This window comes from Vombatus ursinus, unplaced genomic scaffold, assembly GCF_900497805.2.
Source record: "Vombatus ursinus unplaced genomic scaffold, bare-nosed wombat genome assembly UNPS02014812.1, whole genome shotgun sequence".
Classification (NCBI taxonomy): Eukaryota; Metazoa; Chordata; class Mammalia; order Diprotodontia; family Vombatidae; genus Vombatus; species Vombatus ursinus.
In genome coordinates, this window is record NW_020954590.1 from 52,389,735 (window position 1) to 52,413,028 (window position 23,294).

At 40.0% G+C, this 23,294-nt stretch overlaps 1 protein-coding gene across 2 annotated transcripts in view; it reads right to left on the reverse strand.

Annotated features, from left to right (window-relative positions):
- Window positions 1-23,294, reverse strand: part of LOC114053731 (NPC intracellular cholesterol transporter 1) — a 51,574-nt gene that overhangs the window by 1,166 nt on the left and 27,114 nt on the right. The window contains exons 7-24 of one of the 2 annotated variants that reach the window (XM_027876863.1): window positions 22,899-22,972; window positions 22,181-22,551; window positions 19,918-20,144; window positions 17,970-18,070; window positions 16,949-17,051; window positions 15,944-16,133; window positions 14,823-15,005; window positions 13,494-13,608; window positions 12,375-12,502; window positions 12,132-12,272; window positions 11,951-12,040; window positions 11,023-11,213; window positions 10,670-10,785; window positions 7,596-7,725; window positions 6,120-6,320; window positions 4,019-4,250; window positions 2,983-3,096; window positions 372-534 (exon numbers count right to left, since the gene is read on the reverse strand). In XM_027876863.1, coding sequence (XP_027732664.1) covers window positions 372-534; window positions 2,983-3,096; window positions 4,019-4,250; window positions 6,120-6,320; window positions 7,596-7,725; window positions 10,670-10,785; window positions 11,023-11,213; window positions 11,951-12,040; window positions 12,132-12,272; window positions 12,375-12,502; window positions 13,494-13,608; window positions 14,823-15,005; window positions 15,944-16,133; window positions 16,949-17,051; window positions 17,970-18,070; window positions 19,918-20,144; window positions 22,181-22,551; window positions 22,899-22,972 — 2,870 coding nt within the window. Of the gene's footprint in view, window positions 1-371; window positions 535-2,982; window positions 3,097-4,018; window positions 4,251-6,119; window positions 6,321-7,595; window positions 7,726-10,669; window positions 10,786-11,022; window positions 11,214-11,950; window positions 12,041-12,131; window positions 12,273-12,374; window positions 12,503-13,493; window positions 13,609-14,822; window positions 15,006-15,943; window positions 16,134-16,948; window positions 17,052-17,969; window positions 18,071-19,917; window positions 20,145-22,180; window positions 22,603-22,898; window positions 22,973-23,294 lie in introns of both variants that reach the window. The other variant, XM_027876862.1, reaches the window with a different exon arrangement.

Consider the following 23,294-nt stretch of genomic DNA (forward strand, 5'->3'; position numbering starts at 1 on the left):
TGATCTGGCTGCTTATTTATTCTTCACCACTCATTTACTCAAGAACATTAAATGCTAGTAGAGACTCAAGTGGCATTGAGCCAGAATTTGAACAATGTCTCATCTAGGGGCCCTTCTGCTTCCCAGAGGACCAGCCAAAGGAGGGGAATTAATAGGAATTCTTACTTTAAGATCGTGTATAATTACTGGGTTTGGCACTGTAACAAGTAACAGTTGTGGCAACAAATCCTTCATGTAAAAATGAGAATTCCTTAAAGTGAATACTGAAAATCAAAAGCCACTGGTAAAAACTTTGAATATGTTTGTAAATGCTTCTGTAGCACCAAGTTCTTCCCATTTTATGCCCATAAAAACAATTTAAGAAACCTTACCTATGTAACTAAGTAAGACTGGAAGGAATATTAAGCCATGGGCGGCTCCCAACAAGACCATAGCTAAATACATCCGAAAGTAAAATATCTGGAAAATTTGAGATCTGGCAAAGGCCAACACCACAATCCCTCCAAATTTTGTTAGTGTAATTCCACTAAAAACCTAAGAGGAAATATGGAAATGTTAGAAACAAGTTATATTATATCAGTGTAAACAACTGTACCCCTTCTCCAGTCTCAAAATCACATATCCCTTAGAGTAATAATTTAAGAGCAAGAGCTCAATTTAATATATTCTACTCAATGATCAAAGGCAATGGGGCAAGAACAGCATGGTCAATTACAAGCCACTGATAATCCCAACTCTAAGCCAGTAGTTTTAAATCCCCCCTACCCTCAGTTAAAACTACCAAAGTAATGTCATAGACTGATTTTTTTATTTATTATGTGTCCAGCTTCAATACTTAATGAGCACTAGAATAGATAAAACAGTGTGACAGAATTTAAAGTCAACAGAAACATATGAAGCATCGATGATGCACAATTGCTTCGTGCTAGGTATACAAAGATAAAACAGTCCTTAGTAACCAAAAGCAGAATCTAATGCTGTGTAGTTAAGGGGTGCGGGAGAGGAGAGTAGCAAGTGACACAAACAATACAAATCATACTAAACTAAGTACCTAGGAGAGTTAGAAACAGTGGTATGAAAGAATCAAGACGGGAGAGATCACTTAGAACTGGAAGAGTTTAGGGAATACTTTCTGGAGAAGGGGCCACATGAAATCTTCCTTTCTTCCAACTCAACAGGCAGCAATTTGGAGCGGACCATCCAGGCATGAGAAATGGTATACATAGAGGCATGCATGTAGCAAAGGGCAGGATGGAAAGAATAGCCAGGCTGGATTGCCTGGGGTTTGGAGTGTATTAAGAATAACATGCAGTAAGAATGAAAAGGTAGGCCCATGAGATATAAAACTAAAAGGAACTTTAAAGGACTGTCTGCTCTCTAATCCCAACATTTTACAGATGAGGAAACTCAAACCCACAGGTAAAAATGATTTGCCCAAGATCACACGCAGTAGTTAAGTAGCAGTGCTGGAATTTGAACCAAAGTCCTATGACTCCAAAACCTAGCGCTCATGGGATCATGCTTTTGGGAATCAGATTGTGGCCTGACCTTTAATGCCTGGCTAAGGAAGTTGGGGGTGGGGTGTGAGAATGGGGGTAAGCAATGGGAAATCACCTAAATTTTTAGGAAAGGAGAATGATGTGATAGGAATTGTGCATTAGGAAACTGCTGACAGCAGTGTGGTGTATGGAATGGACAGGACAGACCGAAGGCAGGCTGACCAATTAGGTAGTTATTAAAATAAGGAAAAGGTAATGAAAGAGGCAATGGGGTTCAATGGAAAGAACATGCAGGGGCAGCTGGGTGGCGCAGTGGATAGAGCACCGACCCTGGAATCAGGAGGACCTGAGTTCAAATCCAGCCTCAGACACTTGACATTAGCTGTGTGACCCTGGGCAAGTCATTTAACCCCACTGCCTAGCCAAACAACAACAACAACAACAAAAAAAACAAAAACCATGGAGTTGAGTCAGAAGACATGAGTTTAGATCACGTTCCTCACCTGTAAAGAGAGAGAGTCTCTGGTACCACATCACTTGTAAGGACCCTTCCAGTTCCTATTTGTGGTCTCATGCCAGAACTCAGCTGGCAGAAGGGGCAGAAGAGCGGCAGTGGGAAGTGTTACAAACGTCACTATATCCAAAGGCCTTTTTTCTGTCCTTATCTTCTTTGTACTCTGTAGCACTGGACATCGTAGACACCACCCTGCCCCAACTTCTGAGACACTGCAGCCTTATGTTTGGACCATGTCTCCTCTTTCCTCATCTCCTCCATTTCTTTAAACATGGAGGCTCCAAGGTTCTGACTAGGCCCTCTTTGCTCTACATTTTCCCCTTGGTGATCACACTTACTCCCATGGCTTCAATGATCACTTTTATATAACTGACTTCCAAATAAAAAGGGAGTAATGCCCTTTTTCTTGTTTGAAAATTTTTACTTTATTCCCAAATCAATTATGTTCCCATTTTATCCAAACTCTAGATAGAAAAGAACTGACCTATCAACCAAGCATCTATTGGGCACTTAAAATACTTAGCCCCATCACCTGAAAATGACCTGTAACTCATATTTTCTAGTCATGGGATGAATTCCAAAGTTCTGTTTCAATACTGAATTATGAATTACCTTCTTTCAACCAAGCTGTGGTGTCTTATTAGCCATGTTAAAAAAAAAATGAAGCATCTACTGTGAGTAAGCACTGAAATTTTTTTCAATCAACAAGCATTTATTAAATATATATAGTATTTGCCAGGACCTGTGCTACGTGGTGTGGATATAAAGGGAAAAACAATCCCTAACCTCGAGGAGCTCATGTTCTAACGTGGAAGACAACAAGTAAACAACTAGGTACAAAACCAAACCTATATATACTAGACGGAAAGTAATCTGAGAAGGGAAGGCACTAGCAGGTGCTGTAGTCAGTGAGGAGCACAGCATCCCCTGCCCGCCTTTGTTGTCCTAAGGGCTACTCAGAATACTTACACAACTGCCCATGTGGGACAGCGCCTCCTCAGCACGCGCTACCCGACTCCTCTTCCTGCTCATGGTAAATGCTCTGGTTATGTGACTACAGAACTCCACAGAGATACCACAACTCTGAAACAAAAAACAACTTTAATGATGGGTAGCCTGAAAATGGCCAGTCTTATGCACACACTACTCTATTCCTTAATCTGGAGCTTGAATGAGGTTTTCAGAGCATTGGGGTGGCAAATTTGATCATCATCATCAGAATCATCATCTTTCTCACACACACCACCACCACCACCAATCACATCATTACTTTGGGAAAATCACAATGCCCAGTTTGGCATTAGGTTTGCCTTTGCTAAGAGGCCAGCGTAGACCCCAGAAAAAAACCACTGAGAGACATAATAGAAATGGCCTACTCCAGGCTTAAACCTTTTTCTATGTGCTTTATTACCAACCACTAGAAGCAGTGAAGATATAAGTGCTTAGGTACTTTTCCTATTCGTTATTTGATCCATTTCTGAATAATGATGTATTTGCTATATCTTAATCTTATTCTGAGGTGGGCCAAACAAGCATGGGATGAGTCCTTTCCTGAGCTTTATATTAGGATGCTGGAACTATTAACAGGGATCTCAAATCTCTCCCTTACACTGCACCCTGTTAAAGAGTACATAACTGTAGAGCAAGAACTACTACATTTACCACTGTATGCTGAAACATTTGACAATGTTAAGAATGATTCACAAATGTAGCCACAGAACGGACTGGATGTGCCCATGTATTCATCAGTTTACTATGGCTACACATTAATACTTCAGCAGCATCTTTACAGGGAGGAATAAAGAGGGAAAAGAAAAAAAAGTCGTATTTCCAAGTAGCTCTTTTCAAGGATTCCTCTGTTGGCCAACCTTAATGTCCTCATTAACTTTCTCTACAATTACTAAGACCACGTAGCAGTTTTTTCCTCTTACCTATTTTAAGACTTATAAGGCATCCTTAAAAAATAATCTCTGGGTACCAAGGTACAGGGGGTCACAAAACTCACCATTACCAAGTTGACCAAGGAAACAGCATTCAGACTGATGCCCCAGAGCCACATAACTCCAAACATGTTGACCAAAATCATAGCAATTGTAACACACATGATCATTGCAGACCACAGATCACAGCCTAGGAGTACTGTAGTCACCAAGAATATTGCTCCCAGGGATACACCAAGGTTAAAGATTGTGTCCTCCACGATGGTCAGGTACTGCTCATAGAAGACGTAAAATACACTGTGTGGAGAAGACAAGGAGCTTGAGTGGAGGCATAGCTAAGTTTTACTTTGTTCAATCATTCTTGGTTGACTATCTCGAATGTTACAAAAGAAGTATAATGAAGAAAAACTTACCATTTAAATTTTTTGGCCTTTTTTGACATATCGTTTTGACATAACTTCCTAATTCCTCAACAAAGTACATTTCAGAGAAAGTAAGCAAAACATGCAAAAGCCTAATAGTGACTGACCAATGCATTTTCCATTTTTGCAGTTTACTGACCGTTAACAGAATGACAGATTATTCTTACTTCAAATAAAAAGGTTTGAGGTGTTTAAGGCAATTAAGTTGCAACTTCAATCTTTTAAGAGAACTGATCTGACACCCGTTGAATATGTTTGTTTTAAAGTGAACATGAGAGAAGCAACATGGGTCAGCGGCTAGAAGACCGGTCGTGGAGTCGGTCATTACGCGATTCCCAGATAGCTCTAAGAAGATACAGAGTAGTTACCCATCTGTACGGGAGAAGGGATTCTCAAACTGGGGGTTCTCCTTGCTCATAAAATTACAGGTTTGGAAACCCCCCACGCCCCTAAAAAAACCCCCAAATTAACTCACACTATTCTTGGAAAAGGGCATCCTTATAGTGCTTCTCCTGATACGTTACAGTCTATTTTGGACCCCACTTGAAGTGTCCTGGTACTGAGCTGTGGCTACCAAAGTTTCCCAGAATACTACCTTTTCTCCCAAACCACCTGCCAGCAATGAATACTTTTAAAGACACGCCAAAGCAGGCTGGTCTGCTGCTCAGAAAGGAACCCAAGCCAGTAAACATGAGCTTAACGTGGTTTATGTGCCACTGAAGGGGGAAAGTCTATGGCCCACAGGCCGATGGACTGAGGACCTATGGAGAGGCCAGGGTTTTATTTATTTCTCTGATATGAACTATACGACCCTGGGCAGCTCACCTCCCCGGGCCTTAGTCTCTTTATCTGTAACTTGGGTTTAATTCACTACCTCACCGGGCTATTGCAACAAAAGCACTTTGTAAATCTTAAAGCACCATTATATACACGTGAACTACTAGGCTGCTGTGTGTGAGGGGTTTGGGTCACTCCTACTACTACCTCTAAGGGCTTACAGGATCACAGAGGGACCTAAGGGACCTTATTTTATACAGGAGGTAAATGAGGATCAGAGGGGTGAAGTGATTTGCCCATGGTCACACAGCATGAGAGCTGAACACAGGCCCTCTCACACCGAAAAACTTGGCCAGGGAAATGCAGTCTGTTTCCCTCATTCAGAAAGGCCAGGATCCCCTAGGTGGAGGTTATAAAAAAATCCAAGCCAAATAAAACCCAGCCCTTCACATCTGTGCAACACTTTATATTTTTTCAAATCCCTTCCACATGTATCATTTCATTAGATTCTTGCAATAACCTAGGCCAGGTGGACACAGTGAATATTAATATACACTCTCCATTTGCTAAAAAACTTGCTTGTCATCCAAAAGCTAGTGAGTGGCAGAACTCCTCCCATCCACTTGCACTTTGCTGTCTGTCATTCAAACGGAGTAAAACAGCAACAATCCAAATACAGGATATATCCTGCATTTAGAGCTGGGAGAAGCCTTGGAGACCACCAAGCCCAATCCTCTCTTTCCTTCTCTACAAAAGAGGAAACTGAGGCCCAGAGAGGTTGAGGGACTTGATGGTCAAGTCAAAAGGACAGCAGAACTAGGCATCAAAGCCAGGTCCTGGGATGAGCTCTTTCCACACCATACCATCTCCTGACACCCCAAGATACAGCACTCATCCCTAACAGAATATGATTTAAGAAATGCACAAATTGTGGCTTGTGGAGCGACAGAGGTCCAACCTTACTTACCTGTATGGGAACACCCGGTAGTTTTTGTCCTGGAGGCCCATGGTTTCAGTGATATTAGTGGCCACTATCCTTGCTTTTCTCATGGCATCAATATAGTCAGAGGAAGTATGAAGCACAGTGTGAAAAGTCATAAAGTAGGTGGCTCCGATTTTAGTGTAATTGTTTTTCATGTTAACGGCACCACTATAAGATGCATGCCCCCTGGAAGGGAAAGAGCACAGATCATCACTAGGGTAGACAAGCATCATTCCCTACATCCTGGATGGAGAATTATCCAGAACACTGAATAAGCCATGTCTAGTCTAACCCCCTGAGCGGTCAATAAAAGCTGAAGGCTGGAAGTCCTACCGAAGGAGGAGCAAATGAGTGTTTAAGTATATATTCCTTCTGCTAACTAGCTCTTCTTTGTTGTTTTGGGGTTTCAGACAAGTATATAGGTAAACAGATAGGAGAATTAAAATACTACGTTGGAATCTAGGGCAGCTCGTGATAATGCTTTCCTTACCTCCAAAAAAAAGTGAGAAGGAGCAAGGTTAAAGTTCCATAAAAGGCCTATCTTTCCTAATGATAATTCAGAGCACACATACATACACTGTTGGGATCTAGAAAGTGTTTGTGTGTATATACACACATATACATATATATGCACACACACATATATATGCATACACATATACATACACCCCTACTTTGAAAGACAGTATGTAAAAATGGTTTTAGCAAGGAATTGCAAACTTCCAATATGAATAATAATAGTAGTAGTAGCAGTAGTAACAATACTAATAGTAACTAGCATTTATTTTCTGTTTTTATACTCTGAGCTGGGTGCTATTATTATTCTCAGAGGCAGCGAGGTGGTGCAGAGGATAGAGTGCCAGGCTTGGAACCAGACTTAAGTTCAAATCCAGCATCAGACACACACTAGCTTTGTGACCCTGTACAAGTCACTTAACCTCTATGTGCCTTCTTTTCCCCTGTAAAATGGAGATAATAATAGCACAGCCTTCTCAGGGTTGTTGTGAGGATAAAATAAGATTAGATTTGTAATGCACTTTGCACACCTTAAAGCAATAAGTAAATGTTGGCCATTATTATTCATTATTATTTTTTATTCTAGACAAACAAGTTTAAATTTTGACTTTCCACCTCTTATGTACCCTCATTTTCACAGGGGAGAGGTACAGGAGAGTTGAGGGAGAAAAGGAAGACTACTACCACAAAGCTGTCCAGACTAAAATGTTAATTTCACGTTTTCTATTAAAACTGGAGGAAACAGACCAGTAGGAGGTTCTCAAGACACTTCTAAGGGGTCCATGAGGTCAAACCTATTTTTATAGTCATACTTAGACATTTAAATTTCTGAGATGGTAAATAATGATTGATACAGCCCAAGTAAACAAAAAATGCATAATTTTAAAGTGTTAAGTGTAAAGGAATCCTGAAACCAAAAAACGTGACTCACTGAAGGGCACTCACCCTTTGCCACATTTAGGATTGGGGTTATCAGAAAGAAACATAGGCAGAAATTTCATGAAGTCTTCGCCCTGAGGCCTTCTTTTGCCCTCTGGAGTCAAAGGCCGACAATGAATACAGGAAGGGTCAACAACTAGAACCAACATTAAATAAAGCAAGGTTTAGGAGTAAAGTTTTGCAGATTTTATTGTAAAATACATTTATACACCACATAATACTGATTATATACACACACACGTATACAGAGCGCGCGCACACACGCACACACACACACACACACAGAGCATTTTGTTAAGTTATGTTCAGTCGTATCTGACTCTTTGTGACTCCATCTGGGATTTTCTTGGCAAAGATACTAGAGTGGTTTGCCACTGACTTCTCCAGATCATTTTACAGATAAGCACACTGTGGCAAAGAAGGTTAAGTGACTTGCCCAGTATCACACAGCTAGTGTCTGAGACTGGATTTGAATTCAGGTCTTCCTTACTCTAGGCCAGGAACTCTATCCATTGCGCCACCTGGCCGCCCTATATACACAGCATACATATACACATATTCATATACACACAAGATATATATATATATATACATACACACACATATACATATAGTAGAGCCAGTGAAGAAGCTCAAAGAAAATTCTCTCTTCCCCTTCTATGTGTGATATTTTTCAGTCCAATGTTCTAAATTAATAGGGGGGAGGAGAAGAGAAGGGGGTATGTCATTAACAACAGCTACAGTAAAAAGTGCCAGATTGAGCAGAGATCTGTCTTCTACTCCTATACACAAGCTAGATGCTGTAGCAGGTAGAGAACTGGACTTCAATCAGAAAGACTTGAGTTCCAGTCCTGCCTGAGACACTCACTAGCTGTGTGATCCTGGGCAAGTCACTTGACCTTTCTCAATCCATTTCTTCATCAATAAAATGTGGGTAATAATAGCACTACCTCCCAGGGTTGTTGTGGGGATCAAGAGATAACATGAAAAGCGCTTTGCAAACCTTAAAGCACTATGTAAATACTTATTATTTTTATCATCAATCCTTTAGCCTCTCTAAGTTTCAACAGCCTCATCTGCAATATTGAAAGGATGGGGTAAACAAGCTCTTCTATCTCTAAAACGTTCACAGACTTCTGTCCTTCAAAATATGCCCTTCTCCCCTGCTACTGGAAAGGACCTCAAATGCCAGTTACCAGAATCTAATCTCTAGATTTTTCTTTTTAAACTATGAGTGTCTATAGTAATGGTTCAATTAATTCTTAAAACAAACATAAAGGGAACAGTGAAAAGAAAACTGGAAAGCAACCCAAACAGAGACTCACCTGGGCCCTCAGACAGTCATGCCGGCCATTGGCCCTGCCACTCACTACTCCTTGTAGTACTCCTTGTACTCACTACTACACGACTTGACCATTTCATTTTTGGAACTCGCCCTCTGGGGTCCCCACACTATCCTCACTGGTCAGTACCTGTGTGCCTCGGTGGCCCAGATCGTGTTCCATGTTACTCCCTACTCCTCCTCCTGCCACCTGCTGTGGTACCACAGGCAGCTCCTTCATCCCCACCGCCTGCCCCTGCCCCTGCCCATTCCAGCTCTAAATAGCAACAGGAACTGGGCCTGTGATTTCCAGCAGCTGTGATTCCCACTGGTCTAGGGCACTAAATGAGGAACATCCTCTGCCCACACAGGTCAGTGCCTGAAATTCATGGTCTCATAGTTACACAACACTGAGAGGTTAAAGTACTTGCCAAGGATCATAAAAGCTAAATCTCTGGAACAATAATCTAATTTAATTAATACCATCCCACTACTGGAAAGAGTATGCCAATTTCCTTATGGCGTCACTTGCTAGCTCCACAATTTTCCAAACCAAAATACCTCACCTTTGGCCACTATTCCCCTCTATGCAATGTCTCCCTCCATTAAAGGTAAGCTTCTTGAGGGCGTGCATGGTTTCATTTTTACATCTAAAGCTACTAAGCATAGTGCTTAGCACGCAGTTACACTTAATAAATGCTTTTTCATTTCATTTCATTCATAGAGTCCTAGATTTAGAGCTAAAAGGGATCTTTGAAATATTTTAGACTAACTTTCCCTATACTACATACAACTAAGGGAAACTGAGGTCGAGAGAAGTTAAATGACTTGCCCAAAAATCACAGAGAAAGTAAAAGTGGCAGAATCAGGCGTGACTCCACAATCTGGAATCTCTTACTACTGTAATATAATGTCTCCCAGTAAGTTAAGCTACACTCCAAGGAATAACGAATTTACTCTTCTTATTTTTTTAGGCAACTGGGGTTAAAGTGACTTGCCCAGGGTCACACAGCTAGTAAGTGTCAAGTGTCTGAGGCCAGATTTGAACTCAGGTCCTTCTGATTCCAGGGCTGGTGCTCTATCTACTGCGTCAACTAGCTGCCCCCTTCTTATTTCAAACCAATGGAATGAATTAGTAGCTTTAGATGTAAAAATGAAACCATGCATGCCCTCAAGGAGCTTACCTTTAATGGAGGGAGACATTGCATAGAGGGGAATAGTGGCCAAAGGTGAGGTATTTTGGTTTGGAAAATTGTGGAGCTAGCAAGTGAAGCCATAAGGAAATTGGCATACTCTTTCCAGTAGTGGGATGGTATTAATTAAATTAGATTATTGTTCCGGAGATTTAGCTTTTATGATCCTTGGCAAGTACTTTAACCTCTCAGTGTTGTGTAACTATGAGACCATGAATTTCAGGCACTGACCTGTGTGGGCAGAGGATGTTCCTCATTTAGTGCCCTAGACCAGTGGGAATCACAGCTGCGGGAAATCACAGGCCTATCTGACTTATGATCCACTGAAGATAGCTTTTTGGGATGGCAGTCAAGAAATAAGCCATAATTGTCTAATTTTAGCCCATGAAATATTCAAAATCTCCAAAATCTCCACAGGAAATTATAAACTGGTTGAAAGCTGTCACTCTAAGCTAGTTCAATTTCAATAGGTTATGCAAAACTTTTCATTTAATAAAAATTTAATTTAAATTTAATAAAAGTTTTAAGATGCTCAAAGGAAAGGGCAGACTTTAAGGGGCTCTTACCTGAAGCATTACAAAACTGGTCTGTCATATTATAAATCCGGCAGCAAGAAGACTGGGGTTTAATCCAATCAAAATAATCATCAATCCAGGAAGAGGGGGCAAAGCCTATCTTTGTGCTATGGGACACAAGACAAAGACAAATTAATGGCTAGGACGACTCAACATCAACTCTTCCATATTATTTTATCACTGACTTAAAATAAAAATCATTTTTGGGCTAAATTAACTTCTGAAAGTTCTGGTCCATGACAGCTGAAACTGAGCACACATTTTGCCTTCTAATCACCCAAGGAAATGTAGAAAGAGTTTTAAGTTTGTTCTATTGCAGCGATGGAGAAGAATGCAGTACTTACTAATTCTCTAGTTCTGCAGCATTAAAAATTTGCTGCACAAGTGAATTGTTGTTACATCCCATTCCACCACACACCATGTTCTGTCCTTCTAGAGAGGTATAGTCATGTCCTTCTTCTAGCACAAAATATAAAGGGGGTCCTGTATTTAGGTACTGGTTCATGGACTTGAAATAATCCAGTACATAGGAGTCCTTTTAAAAAAAAACAAAACCACACAACAGATTAAAGCAGAGAAAAGGCAAGGTAAACCTCAGGTAAGAAAATTGTTAAAAGATCAAAGGAATGCTGCAAAATAAAATCATAATGATCAAACTTGGTGCCAAAGAAGAGAGGAGAAGCAACTCCACCCCCAAACTTTTCTGCAGAGGTGGTGGACTATGATGATATGGGGAACATTGCATATATTATGCTTTTTTAAATATGTTGGTTAGTTTTGCTAAACTGTTTTTCTATTTTTTATTCTGTAGAAGAGAAGGGGGAAGGATATACTGAGAAATGTAGGTGATGTGAAATCATCTAGAAATTTTTTGATACAAAGAAGTATCAATAAAAACGTACTTTACAAAAAGAAATTTTTTTCTTAAAAAAAAAAAAAGATCATCAGGAAGTTGTTGAATGAAGCCTCTTTTGGCAAAGATGCTTGAGAGAGATGGGAAGAACATCTTATCTACATTCAAGCGATAGGTTCCTCCTTTAAACCCTGCTACAAGCTGAAAAACTGGTTCCTCACACTACGGTTCTGGGTCTAAAGGAGAAGGCAGAGTGAACAATGGGGGTAACCCAAGTTTGCAGATCTTTAGAGTGATACCCTTAACAGCAGTAAAGGCTGCCCGTAACTGTACATATCAGTTGGCATTTTCCCTGAACACCTCTATATAAAATTTTTTGGTTAACCAATCAAATCGAGTCAAAATAAAACAAATCTTACATAGGGCATTGAAAGAGATTGATCCAAGCCAATTTCCACTTTGTTGAGAACTGCCATACTGAATGACAGAATACCCACAAACAGAGATATCTGCAAGAGAAAAAAAGAAGGGGAAGGACTTGAGGTTTCTGCACAGTTTCTCCACAATTACAAAAGCAAACATTTGCAGAAGGCTTCATACCACAATGGGCCGCATCCAGTCCTTCAGCAGAAGTGGAGAGAAGGCATTTTTGGAAAACTGAAACAAATAACTGTCTGATGGCTGGGAGTCAGTTCTGTCTTCAGCAATTCTGACGCAACACAGAATGTCCAATTTATTTTTCTGATTGAGTGAAAACAAACATGTCATAGTATGAACATTATCTGACCATTGTCATTTAGAGAGACATAAATGGGGATCACTCCCCACAAGTAGATACCTTACCTCTTGACGCTTAATGTCCAGTCCCAAGAGACTCACAAAACATGTAATTTGAAGGAGGAAGTCAATGAAAACAGCCATTCCAGCAAACAGAGAAAAAGTTCGAACAGCTGGCATGGTTGACAAAGCCCCTACAGGACAATGGGAAAGGAAACTGGTCATTCTTGGCCCATGTGTACTACTAGTTTTACAATTAACCAGTTACTTGCCATTTCTGATGTGACTGTGGCAAAGGAAGCTGACATACCAATAAGAAAGTTCCCCCAAGAAGTGAGAAAGATGGTAAAATGAAGAAAGGGGTGTTTGAGGGTGTGAGGGGCATACATTATTAAGCTTTCACAGTGACTATATTTCAATTCAAAAAGAGCCTCCAAGGGTCTTTACTACCTTGTATTAGCTCAATTTCATTAAAAAATATTTTTCAAATCTCAGATTCTATTTGGGTGCTCCTACACCAAAAATCTTACCTAAAAATGATTGGAGAAGTTTCATTTATATTCGGGGAGTCAGGCAGAAAGCTGTAGACTTAACATGTATAGAGCTCTCCCACTGCTAGGGTCAAGAAACATTACAACACAAGCTTACAAGCTTGCTCTGTACCACGCCCCCCCCCCCGCCAATACACTCTTAGTAGCAGTTGACGGAGAAAGTTTTTTTCAAGGGGGAAAAATGTGTAGCATGAATACAAGCGTGTGATCATTGGACTACTTCTCCTATTTAACTCAGTCCAACAGGTAGCTGAATGACCTCAAGCAAGCTGCCCCCAAAGGCTCTGAAATGTTTGTAGAACAAGGTGACTCAATGGGGAACATACTTTGTAAACGTCAAATGCCACAGAAATATAAGACAGTTATTACAAGTGGGAGAAGGATATACTTTATATACGAGATCCCTCTAGTCCCAAAACGGATGCTCATGAGGTGATGCTTAACTGCAAGGAAAGGTAGTTAAGTAATTCTTTTGAACCCCCCCCAACTCCATCCCAATAAAATATTTTGATCACATGATGAATGTTAGAAGGAGGCAACGAGAAGGGCATCCAGACGCCCACTTGCAAACCTCTTATACCATACCACTCAGGCGCAATGAAAGCAAGGTCACAGATGGAGGAGGAGTAATTACCTAAGAAAAAGGCCACAGTTTCTGAAAACGATGACAAGGACATGCTAGGAGCCACCTCCCCCAGGATCCTGCCCAGTTGTTTATCCAGTGTTTCCCCTTGAAAGCGTTCATCTCTCTGAAAGATGAAAAAAAGATCATTTCCACCCAATTGACTACAATTTCTCTTTCCACAACTCCTTAAAGAGACAAGGCCGACTTTAAAAGGAATGAAAAAAATCCTTAAATTTAATTCACAATGAGGATTTAAAAAGCTAAATTTCCTATTTCCCCCTCCAAAGTAGAATATTAAAAGTAATTCAACCTAAGAGATTCCTGGTGACCCTTCCCCCTTAGTACACAGATGAGAAATACAAGAAGATGACAGGATCCCCAAAGTGAAACAGGAAGGCCCTCAGAAGTCAATCAGTTCAACCCCTTCATCTGACATGAAAAGTGAAATGACCAGAGGACACACGGGTAGTTAATGGCACTGATGGGATCTAAGCGTGTCACTGGATAAAATCAGGATCTCAACAAGAAGAAAGGAAATAGACCCAAAGTCTCCAGCCCCTATAGCAAGCACATCTCTCTTATTCTCTCTCCTGTCCCCATGCTGGTAATGACTTTCCTTCTTCAGATCATATGTAGCTTATATCTCTCATACACTTATGTATTACTTTATTTTACAATCACCTGGGTATATGCAATATGTGCTGTAAATTTCACAAGAAGGCAAAGGCTTCTTAACTAAACGCTTATCTTCCACAGCGCTCTGCACAATGAGTACTTAAAAAACATGCATTAAATCAAACCTACCTCAAGCTTCTTTAACTCGGCTACCTTGAGAGATTTAGGGCAAAGGGAACTTGTGGCATGTTGGCCACCGGGTAGAAAACAATCTTTGTAATAAAGGTTTATTCTGTATGAAGGCAAGAGGCAGTACGGTAAGCTGGACAGACTGACAACCTGAAGTCAGGAAGACCTAGGTTCAAATCCTGCCTCTGACACTTACGATCTGAATGACAAAGGGCAAGTTATAATTCACTTTTGAGCCCTGGTTTCCTTATCTGTAAAATGGGACTAATGCCTATATCTCACATTATATGTCTCACATGAAGTAATGTGTAAAATCCTTGCAAACTTTAAAATGCATTGTTATTGTTATTGACCCCTTTCCCTGGCGCTAACAAACCTACCCTAGTAACCATTACAGTCCAAATAGAGTAGAATTTATAGACATATGATGAAATTGCAGTAAGTTTCAACTAAGGCATTCTTCCTCTTTTCAATGTGCTTTCAAATAATTTCAAAAATGGAACCAAATGGTAAGATTGGTACAAATGTGTATACCTGAAAGGTCTGAACTAGAATAAAGATGTTGTCTACTCCAACTGCAAGCACCAGGAATGGGATGACTTCAATGACAATCAGGGTGAGAGGAATTCCAATATAGCTGAAGAGACCTAGAGTGCACACTACTGAACTAAGCACCATGAGGATACCTGCAATGCCCAGGGAGATTTTAGAATCTACCTGAAAACATTAATAAAAGAAAAACGGTTAGTTTAGATTTTGCTACATCAGATTGGACATACCCAAATAAAGAAGATTTCAATGAATATACTAGTCCTCTACCAGTAGTAGATGGAAGATAATTAATAACAATTATGTTTTATAAAAGTACAAGCTGGAGTGGTAAAGAGATACATCTATAATTTTTCCTTATTTATAAACACACTATTTATACTTATCCCAATTTTTAAAAAAATTACCAACATGAAGATAGAGAAGTGATGTGCCAAACAACTTTTGTTCTTTACAAAAATGAAATTAATTTTATCTACTTTAAATATAAAGATGAATGTATAAGAAATACCTTAGGGAGATTTTTAAAAGAAAATATCGAGAACTATATGAAAATTCAATGATATCACATATCAAGCAAACTACGACAGTTTTTGATTTCAATGAATACACTAGTCCTCTACCAATGGTAGATGGTAACAGTAACAGTTACATTTTATAACAGGACAAGCTGAGGTGGTAAGAGACATGTCTGGGGGCAGCTAGGTGGTGCAGTGGATAGAGCACCGGCCCTGGAGTCAGGAGGACCTGAGTTCAAATCCAGCCTCAGACCAAACACTTGACACTTACTAGCTGTGTGACCCTGGGCAAGTCACTTAACCCCAACTGGCTAAAAAATAAAAAAAATAAAATAAAATAAAAAAAGAGACATGTCTGTAAGTTTCCTTATTTATAAATGCACTATTTACTCACATTCCAATTTTTAAAAAAATTTAACAAAATGAAGAAAGATAAGTGATGTGCCAAAGAACTTTGTTTTTAAAAACACAAAACTAACTTTATCCGCTTTAAATATAAAGATTAATGCATAAGAAATACCTTGGAGATATTTTTAAAAAGTCTCAATTACACTAAGAACTGTATGAAAACTCATTGATATCACATACCAGGAACCTACGACAGCTTTTGATGTGTCCCAAGGCAATGGAAATATACAAAAACATGACAGCGTAGCTAATTAGAACAGTGACAACATCACCGTTACTTTCTCGATTTATCTCATCTTCAATACTGCGTTCAGCAGAGAAAGAAATAGTCAGGTTTGGATTTTTGTAGTTTTTTACAAAGTTGATAAATCTAAAAAGTAAATAAAATGCATGTCAGAGAAAAACACCAGCAAAAGTGAAGATTCTTAGGATCACTGATTTAGAGCTAGAAAAGACTCGGGGGGTGGTCCAATGTAACCCCTTCACTTGACAGATCAGGAACCTGAGAACCACAGAGATTCAATCTAAGATCTCACTAGTAAATGACAGAGCTCAGATAAAAATACAGGTTCTAGGAATTACAAATCTATCCCTCTTTCCACTATACCAACACAATGTTTAAACTTTCTTCTATACTGGGTTGTGAGTTAAAAGGCAGCTACTTTCAACTTGGTCGATTTTTTCATTTAAAAAATATTCAGGGGCAGCTAGATGGCACAGTGGATACAGCACTAGCCCTGGAGTCAAGAGAACCTGAGTTCAAATCCAGCCTCAGATACTTGAACTAGCTGTGTGACCTTGGGCAAGTCACTTAACCCCGACTGCCTCACCCAAAAAACTAACTAAAAAATAAATATTCAAAACGAGTTCAATTGGATTTCTTAATAAAAAAAAAAAAAAAGCTCCCTCTCCTTCCTATTTGGTAAAAGCTGGGATTTTAAAGTCTGCCATGTTGAAAAATAAAAAAAAAAAATGTGATTTTGAAATGAGTCATCATTTGGATCAAGAATTTAGAACTTCAAGTGTAGATATTTTCCCCCAATCTACCTAATAGCACCTTACCGAATAAGGGGAAAAAGAGGATCTAAAGTTATCTGCTCACTGACTCAGAAATGCTGAGAACAGAATAGCAAAGTCACTATCCAGAGATACAAGGAGCTTACTTAAACATGGCAAGAAACTTACTCTTTTTCCCAGGCTAGGACTCTCTGTAGCTTTTCAGTGTTGTTGTAGTAATTATTGACAGGAAGGGAAATCACAAGGGCAGTAGCATTATTATAGTTTTGATCTATAAAGGAAAAATGCAGTAACACAAAAATTACAAGCTTGAAACCGTGGAGACTCCTAACCAGAGAGCTCATAACCTAATCACATAACTGGGGGAGTTTACTGACAAGAATGGGACAATTTACTAGACAAGGCTAGAGTGCTGCTTGTGAATTAAGACTCATCTACTTAAAAGGAGCCAAGTCCTCATTTAGCAGATACATATTTAAGACTGTAGGTCAATCTCTCCTCACTCACAGCGGGGATGCCCAAGAACTGTCATCGGCTGCCTCCCTCTGCAGAGGAAAACCTTGTCAAACCTCTTATAATTAAACCTCAGGCACCAAAGACGCTACGACCTTTGCACACCAGGTAATCTGCTGTGATGTGCTATGGGATCTAGCAAAGAGAAATTAAAGCTGTAGTTTCTGTATTTAAAAGTCCTGAGTGGCATACACATATGGCTGAATTTCTTCATCAGCCAACTCAGAAAAAGATGAGATAACTTACTGCTTCAGTACTGAACTGCACAGTTTTAAGAGATGATTGAGGCTAAAAACTAAAATCTCACTCTATCTGGTCTTATAAACATGTGAAGTTTTAAAAGAATCTAATTCATCAGAGGAAAAGATAACGAGAAGGAATGGAAAAAGATTGTAAAGTTACGATGAAATTTTATGCGCTGATATTAATTTAAACATAAGTAATCGTAAACAAGTTGGTTGTGCTGACATAATACTAAGGTCTGTTAATAACTCATTAAAATGGAAAACTAAAAAAAAATTTTTTTCAAGGTAAAGAAAAAATAAAACATATGCTCTGAATTCATGAGACAAGAAATTAAGCTTTGATATGGGCACTTCAGAGGTCCTAAACTAATAGCTGCTTCTGGGATCAATCCTAGGTAACTTAAACTGTGCCCCCTCCCAAAAGTACTTACCATCATAGCCTCCTAAGACAAGCCAAGGGAGAATAGGTCCACCATATGTTCCCAAACAAGAATCATGCAGCAAACTTGTATCATTCACAGAGGCTGGAGCCCTGCCAAAAAAAATTCAAAAAGAATTACTATGCATTTGAACAAGAAATACTTTAGGGACCCAATGACATGACAGTAAGACCGAGAAAAAACCCAGGTAACGTCACAGGAAACACACAAGTGGAGCTATAAATTAAATGAGCCCAGGTAAGACAAATACATCCTCAATTATGTAATATAACAGATTCAGATTCTGCAAACAAATACATAAATGCTAGGGAAATGTTCCATTGTTAAGTCTTTGCTGTAGCAGTGGCCTCTGCTAAAATATTTGGAAAATGCTGGTGACATGTAATTCAGGTGTTTCTTTGAGGGGCAAAAGCTTTTGAGGGAGCTTCAAGGTAAGCTCAAGACGCGTATTCACCATTTTAGCTTAATTTAGTGGAGGCTCTCAGTTGCCAAGTAATCTGAAGCAAGCCTTGAGGTAGCCAAGGGACCTCAAAAGACAACGACTGGCACTGACAGCGGGTCTGAAAGTTCACAAAGCACTTTACATACATGAGGTCCTACCAGATTTTCATACCTATTTTACAGAGGTAGGAAGAAGATGAGGGATTCATTGGTTTGCTCAAGGTCCCACACAGCTGGGCCTAGGGCTGTCCTAGAAGTGCTATTTCTACCTACACAGGGTCAACTGTCTCTGCTACTTCATCATATCTGATAAAGGATTTTGAAAATACATGGCAGCAGTGCACATGCTAAGACATTCCAGGCATGTTAGCAGGCACAAACCCAAGCTTAGAGAATAAAGCTGTCATTATCTTTTTTAGATGAGAACTTCCTTGAAAAACAGGTGAAGAAAATTGGAAGTCACTGAGAAACCCAAGGTGTGTGTTTCTCACACACACACACACACACACACACACACACACACTCACACACACACACACACACACACTCTCTCTCTCTCTCTCTCTCTAGCACAAAGAATAAAGAACGTATGCTTCAGCAAAACGTGACTAAATCTTATAACTAAGTTCTTGGGAGACTAATTTCTAAGCAGAAACACATTCAGAGATGACCAGGTCTATGTTTCCTTGTCTTCACCCTGAAAACGTCATAACTATCATGACTCAAGAAGCACAGTTTTCAGAGCCAGCAGGTAAATTCAATGCTACCTCTTCCCTTCACCCCATTAAAGTTCAAATATCAAGTTTATCCTACAGGTCACCAGGCATTGCCGAGCATCTCTCTGGAATGTTCCAAATCTAGAAAGTTCGTTGAAAAGCTGACCCAACAAGTATTTATGTACTCATTCAATACCACTAGCCATCCTTTTTACTTGAAAGAGCCTTAAAAAGTCACTTCTTTAAAATAGGTCTTTTCTAGGGCCAATTCATTCATTTTCCTCCTTTAAAAACTGACCCAACAATTCTCTATACTTACAGATTCACTTGACATAACTGCACATTCTTCTTACTTAAAAGGGTCTGAAAAGCTGTTGTTTTGTGGGTTGTTGTTGTTTTTTTTGGGGGGGGGCTGACAACGGAGACTAGTTCTCTCTATCTTAAAGCCCAAGTTAGAAGTATAACAGATACTCCTGACCCAATCCCAATCCCAAGTGTCACGGAAACCTCATCCTGCTGTTTTTCTGACCTTGCCTGGTTCACTCCTCCTTCAGCAGCCCGGTGGTCCCTCTGCTCCAGGGGGTTCACCATATTAGTTTCAGGCTTAGTGAATACTCGATTGGCTTTAGCCCTACAGCAGCTCAGAACTCCTGAGCTCAAACAAACCATCATTCTCAGCCTCCCCAGAAGCAGGGACTGCAGGCATGCATGTGCCACCACTGCCCAGTAATTCTTAAAAAGTCATTTTCTCAACGGCCAATTCCAACCATACTCTTGCTTACCGTACACAGTATAAGAAGTGGGTGTGATAATCTGCATAGACAAAGAATTCATCTCCTATTTCATGGTCCAAAACAGAATGGCTGTTCTGAAAGTAATTGAGTACACTCAAAATGCTACAGTTGTTGTTGAAAGGAGATAAGGGGGTCAAACAGATGTCCTGAAGTGTCACAGTTTCATTGTTGTAAGAAGCAGTAATGTTCTCAATGGCTGTCTGTAAGTCTAGCACCTAGAAGAACAGAACCACATTTACATTAGATAGTTAACTAACAGTTGACTAACATTTTGATAATTAGGGTCAGAAGATGGGAGGCATAAGTCCCCCAATCTAGGGGTTTTTTAACTTTTTTTTAATAATGGATATTATATGCACCCTTTTCTCACAAAATGTTTTTCTTTTTCTTTTTTTTTTTTTAAGGCAATTGGGGTTAAGTGACTTGCCCAGGGTCACAAAGCTAGTAAGTGGCAAGTGTTTGGTCTGAGGCTGGATTTGAACTCAGGTCCTCCTGACTTCAGGGCCAGTGCTCTATCCACTGCGCCACCTAACTGCCCCTCACAAAATGTTTTTAAATGCATATAATAAAATATATGGAATTACAAAAGAAACTAATTATAGTAAATACTCTGATCAAAAGGTCCAAAAAAAAAAAAATTTCACACAACCCCTGTCCCAATCTCTAAGAGGAGGATTATACCTGAAGCAGAACTCTCCTAAGTATGTAAACTAAAGCCCAGAGTGATCCTTAAAATATGGACAATTAGGCTGCCTTCCTAGACCTCACACTTTAGGGAACCATGAGTGGCTATCAGAAGGACCAAATGGCTGAAGGTACACAATTTCTCAGGATAACAAAAAGTTAGAGAAGACAACATCAGCAAAAATAAGGTAAAACCCCCAGTGGCCCTTAAAAAAAACCCTCTTCTGATAAACTCAAAACCTTCCAAAACTACCTGGGGCAAGGCAGTGTGGAGATACTACCAACACCCCATCATTCTGGTTCTTTGATCTTGCTAATGCAGACAGGAGAAGTATGCACGTACACAATCTGTATTCAACAAAGTAGGAAAGGGGGATGTGGAAGACTAAACATCCTACTTTCTGAAATCAGGCTCTAGACTTTTTTGCTGCCCTCTCCTTGAAGCTTTATAAAACATTTCCCAAGGGATCAGACTGGCCAGTACCTCTCCCCCACCTCCCCCCACAATTACTTCGTATTTACTTTATGTTCAAATCTACTTCTGTATATAAATGTTTTGTCCTGTCCCCTTGAGAAGCAGGGAGAGACACAACTTTTATCTCTATATAACCAGCCCCTAGAACAGGGCCTGGCACACAGGATCATGCTTCAGAAATGCTGGTTTAATCTGAAGGAATTTACAATCAGGAATCATGTTTGAGAAGATTAAAAAAACCTGGAACTGTATAAAAGGGAGTTGGATGACGTATCCACGGCCACAGGGTAGTACAGGACAGTATGGGATGGTTTTAAAAACCTTCCTGAGAAGCTGGGAGGCATCTCTCATTAAATATGATGGAAGCCAAAATACAAGGATTTCAGGATAATTACTGCCAACGTGATCAATATGAAATAAGTTTCCTTCCCAACCAGCTAAGGATTAAGTCTTAGAAGGCTCATCACTCTGAGAAGCCATTTAACCAATGACTAAAAAAAAAAAATCTGTCATTTTGAGAAAATCCACGATGTAAAGTTTTAGTAAATAAGTTCTTGATGAGGAAGGTATTACTGGTAAAGTCTCCCCTTTGTTTAGACGCATTTTCCCATCCAACCTCAATAAAAAGGCAGGTTTTGCCACAAGAAGTACTGAAGAGTGGGAGCTACCATAAAACTTTTTTTTTTTTAAATCTTCTAGGTTTTTTAAATCTTCTAGGAGAAAGGCTGTATGTTTATTCAAGAATCTTGAAATACAATAATGTCTTTGCTAAGGTATGGTCTGGATGAGGAGGACTGGCCTGCCATGCTCTCAAGTAAAGGACAGAGAAGAGGTCTCCAAGCCAGGAGGAACCAGGGTCCAAGTCCTACCTCAGACATATAGCAGCTGTGTGACCCTGGGCAAGTCCCTTAACTACTTAATGCTCCAAGCAACTCTTCATTTGCAGAGAAGGTGCTGTGGGAATTCTTCAACGGGAGCTAATGAAATTACAAGTCCAGTCTTTCCCCACTCCCCTGAAAAGTGCCTTCCTATAGGATGTATCACAAATGTAGTATGTACCTCCTGGACTGACATTATCGAATGGCAGATTACCTGGTGCAGGATGCCTTTGTCCAGAGGGGGCCCAAAGGGAACATCTGCTCCAGAAGGATACGGCTGGTAAGTGTGCTGTTTAGTGTGTGGAGCCTGGATTATAAGCTGTTCAGTACGGAAGAAAGGCCCAAAGTTGGTTTCAAAGTATTCTTTCTCCAGGTGAGCTTGGCTGTCAGGGGCTGACCAAAGATCCACTGGATTGGTAGTGAGTCTCATAAACACCAGACCTGAACAGCACGCTGTGATGAAGACCAGGGAGCAGAAGATGACGGGCCCTGGGTTTCTAACACAGAAGGATCCCCACCAGGTAAAGCCTTTGGTCAAGCAGCCCTCAAATGCCGCACCAAGCCGATCACAACAGTAGGCCTCCCCTGGAAGAGCATGAGAGGAAGGGAGGTTGGAGGTTAAGAGCCAAGCCATTCCTGAAATTTTCAACAGGAAATAAGTTAACAAACTTCATACAGCAGTGACTGGATTCAGAGCTTACAGGTGGGTGGGAAAAATCTTTGACTAGCCTAAGGTCTGTGATGATGGACACAAAATCCATGCTCTCCCTCCCAGAGGTGGGTGATTCATACCCTCACCCAGGAGAGGAATAAACTGAGCATGTAAGGAGTCCCTTCCCCCATACTAAAAATTATTTTTTCATAACCATGATGCATGTTTACCTCTAAAGCTCCAACCCCCTCTTTCTTTTTCAAATCTCAAATACACGTACCTCGATCACTGGCATTAACAGAAAATGCTATATTGCCATCAATAGGTGTGTACTCAGAGACAAAATACCGTTTTCTGGGGAAAAAAGTATAAGCAATATTAATAAACTTTTAATTATGCTGTGATTCTGAAAAGATTACTCTGAAATCATTATAATCCCACAGAAAGCTTTTCCCCTGTTTCTTCTTCTTAGTTCAAGAGTATTCATCTTTTGATGATGATGATGGTGGTGGTGATGACCTGGTCCTAACACCAGAACAAGCATAAGTTTTACATGTCAACTAGCTATCCACCAGGGCCACTTCTTATAATTTTTCCCTATATGTGTTGTCTTCTATTATAATTTAAGCTCCCGGTGAATGCAGACTTTCCCTTTTTTAATCTTTGTATCTTCAGT